This window comes from Etheostoma spectabile, chromosome 6 (assembly GCF_008692095.1).
Source record: "Etheostoma spectabile isolate EspeVRDwgs_2016 chromosome 6, UIUC_Espe_1.0, whole genome shotgun sequence".
NCBI classification, from domain to species: Eukaryota; Metazoa; Chordata; class Actinopteri; order Perciformes; family Percidae; genus Etheostoma; species Etheostoma spectabile.
In genome coordinates, this window is record NC_045738.1 from 7221741 (window position 1) to 7224552 (window position 2812).

Here is a 2812-nt window from a genome sequence, read left to right on the forward strand (position 1 = left end):
TGTTTAAATGAAAAATAAAAGATGACGTCTTCTAACAATCATATTGTTGACATAATTGTTATTATTATTATGATACGATACTATAACTATATTTTGGTTGTTTGGGTAATTGTGTAATGATGTGAAACAACCGCGTTATCTATTCCAACTTTGACTTATATTAAGAGCTTTCTAATAGCTCCTTGGATGCTCCCACCCCTCGCTTCACGTAATCCTTCTTTTTGACCAATCCTGTCCCTCCCCAAAAAGTTTACGCCATGCAGCCTATAAGAACTGCCTAAGTTTCTCAAGTATCAGAAAAGATTTGTCCTCACAGGAAACCATCTATGGATACTTTGGTGTCTTTAAAGCCAGATAAACTTACAGGTGGACCAATTCCGTGACTTCATGAGAGGGAAACCATTTTTTGGACACTTTCTTGTCGCCATCTACCCAAGTGGAGATGTCTGAGGAAAATCTGGGGGAAGAGTCGGGCAGCTCTCCTGTCTCTCCTGTGGACAGCTTGAGCAACAGCGAGGGGGAGCTGGACAGACAGCCGAAGAGGTGTGGGAGGAAGAGGAGACCGAGCAGGAAAAACGGGGAGGACTCAGATAGCCCGACCCCTGGGAAAAGAGGGAAGAAGTCCAGCAGCAGCAGCCCCCAGTCTTTCGAGGATCTCCAGTCGCAGCGGGTCATGGCAAACGTCCGGGAGCGACAGAGGACCCAGTCTCTCAACGAGGCGTTCGCATCTTTGCGGAAAATTATCCCCACTTTGCCCTCAGACAAACTCAGCAAAATACAGACCCTAAAACTTGCAGCCAGATACATCGACTTTCTCTACCAGGTGCTGCAGAGCGACGAGCTGGACTCCAAAATGTCAAGTTGTAGTTATGTGGCTCATGAGAGGCTGAGCTACGCCTTCTCTGTGTGGAGGATGGAGGGCGCTTGGTCCATGTCAACATCCCACTAACATCTGGAGAAATTATGCCCTATATGGTACGCTTGATTTTCAACTAAAATCCATTCAACTGTTGGGAAAAAATAACCCTCTAGAAAATGTTGTTTTATGGCTATAACTGTGGTCTAATGAAGCGTTATTTTGTTTACTTCTCTGCACAGTTTAGTGATAATTAGTCTAATGCCTTGTCTAACCTACAGATGACTGCTGAATCTACTTATCACATTCCGACGGGACAAATCTGGAGTCCAATGCTGGATACATGGGATCCCTCTATTTAAACCAAAGACCACAGAAGCTCTGGGGGATCATTTTTGCAGAGGCCCGATAGGGACCTGCAGCCGTGTGATTGCCTATGGCTCACACACTCCCATTCTGATGCGTTTTCACTTAGCTGACGACGAATGTTAAATCATGTTTTAGGCTTTTTATTTTAATTTTATTTTTTTCAAGGAAAGGACATTTTGAATGCATGTCTTTGGAATTATTTTTGTGGAGGTCAAAGTGCATTATTGAAGCAGTTGTGAGACTGTCAACTGGTGGTGCAGCTCACATTATAGGCTGACTGTGTGGATCTAACCTGTGCAACAACAACAAAATATTTTCAAAATACATTTATTTATTTATTGGTGAAACGTGTTACATTGAGGAATAGATCCTGTGTCTGAAATACAAATACATTCCTATTTTTATCATCGTTTCTTTTGTAAATGTCTGTATATTTTTTGCATTAAAGAAAATGAAGACTGAAGTGTTTGCCTTTGACTTTCTTTTTTGTGTCAAGCTAATTTAATTGTTAATAGCAGACGGCTGAGGCCAAAATGAAGATAAAATAAACTGGACTGTGGTTAGTTGACAGACAAGGTAAATGCTATATGACATGAAACAGCTTCCATGCAGGTATCTCGTGGACTGTTACACATCAGATTCAATGGCAAAAGCTTCCACTATATCGCCAGTCACTTGGGAAAACCGTTGGAGTTATTATTGGCTCGAGTGAAAGCGTTGGAGAAACATGCAGCTATTTTTCATAGCCTGTGTAGCCCATTGTTACACATCCAAAAGGAACAAGAAGAAAAAAATAAATTTTCTCGTCATTCATAGCTAAAAGTAAAAGACACAATTTAAACGTGAGAAAAGATTTTATGGCGGAAAAAGTCTGCTGTAGAGAAAACAGAGTTAGTCTGTACAAACGAAGTTCAAATTCCATTTTAATTAAAATTTGAAAGGCCTCGTTTAGTCTCCAGTTTCTCTCTCACTCTCTCTTTTCCTGGATTTGTTTACAGTTGGATTAAGGACTGGACCTGAGACTCACCATTAGGAGTAAATAAGTTACACTGGGGTCATGTCAACCTGCTATTGGGCCCATGATACAGTTTCTCTTCTGCCAGCGGCTGAACATAAACAGCAGGGCAGTTACATGCTTAGGATTTAGACATTTTGTCAAACTAACAAGACTTTCTTCTATACTGTTTCATTGTAGAATAACGATGCCTGGGCTATATAAATTCACGGGGACAAATTCAAACAATGAAATCATAAATGGGATTTTTTTTACATATTGTATTGGAAATAATCGCTTTTGATTCTGTACTGCCACATAATAACCAATAACACTTTCTGCGTCTTTTTCGCATTAAAGGTATTCCTGATTATTGTCACTGATTACATCTTGCATACTGTTATCGTGCTGTGGTTGATCTCAGTGATCGGGGAAAGTGTTTCTCACTGTCCAAATCAAAGTGTGTGCCCGTTTGAAGGTGTGTAATTGGCTTCCGAGGCATGTATGGAATTCCCAGATGTCTATGAAATTTAAGCAGGCCGAGAAGGTAGGCTGTAGGTCTTTACATATAGAGGCCATCTCACTGAAATGTT

The 2812-nt window shown here is 40.8% G+C and overlaps 1 protein-coding gene across 3 annotated transcripts in view; it reads left to right on the forward strand.

Annotated features, from left to right (window-relative positions):
* Positions 1-277: 277 nt before the first annotated feature.
* The window catches only part of twist1b (twist family bHLH transcription factor 1b), a 3039-nt gene continuing 504 nt past the window's right edge, over positions 278-2812 (forward strand). The window contains exons 1-2 of one of the 3 annotated variants that reach the window (XM_032519570.1): positions 281-975; positions 1138-1685. In XM_032519570.1, the coding sequence (XP_032375461.1) occupies positions 443-949 (507 nt within the window). In that variant the 5' untranslated portion in view covers positions 281-442 and the 3' untranslated portion in view covers positions 950-975; positions 1138-1685. Of the gene's footprint in view, positions 976-1136; positions 1686-2812 lie in introns of those variants that run through there. The other 2 variants (XM_032519569.1, XM_032519572.1) reach the window with 2 other exon arrangements.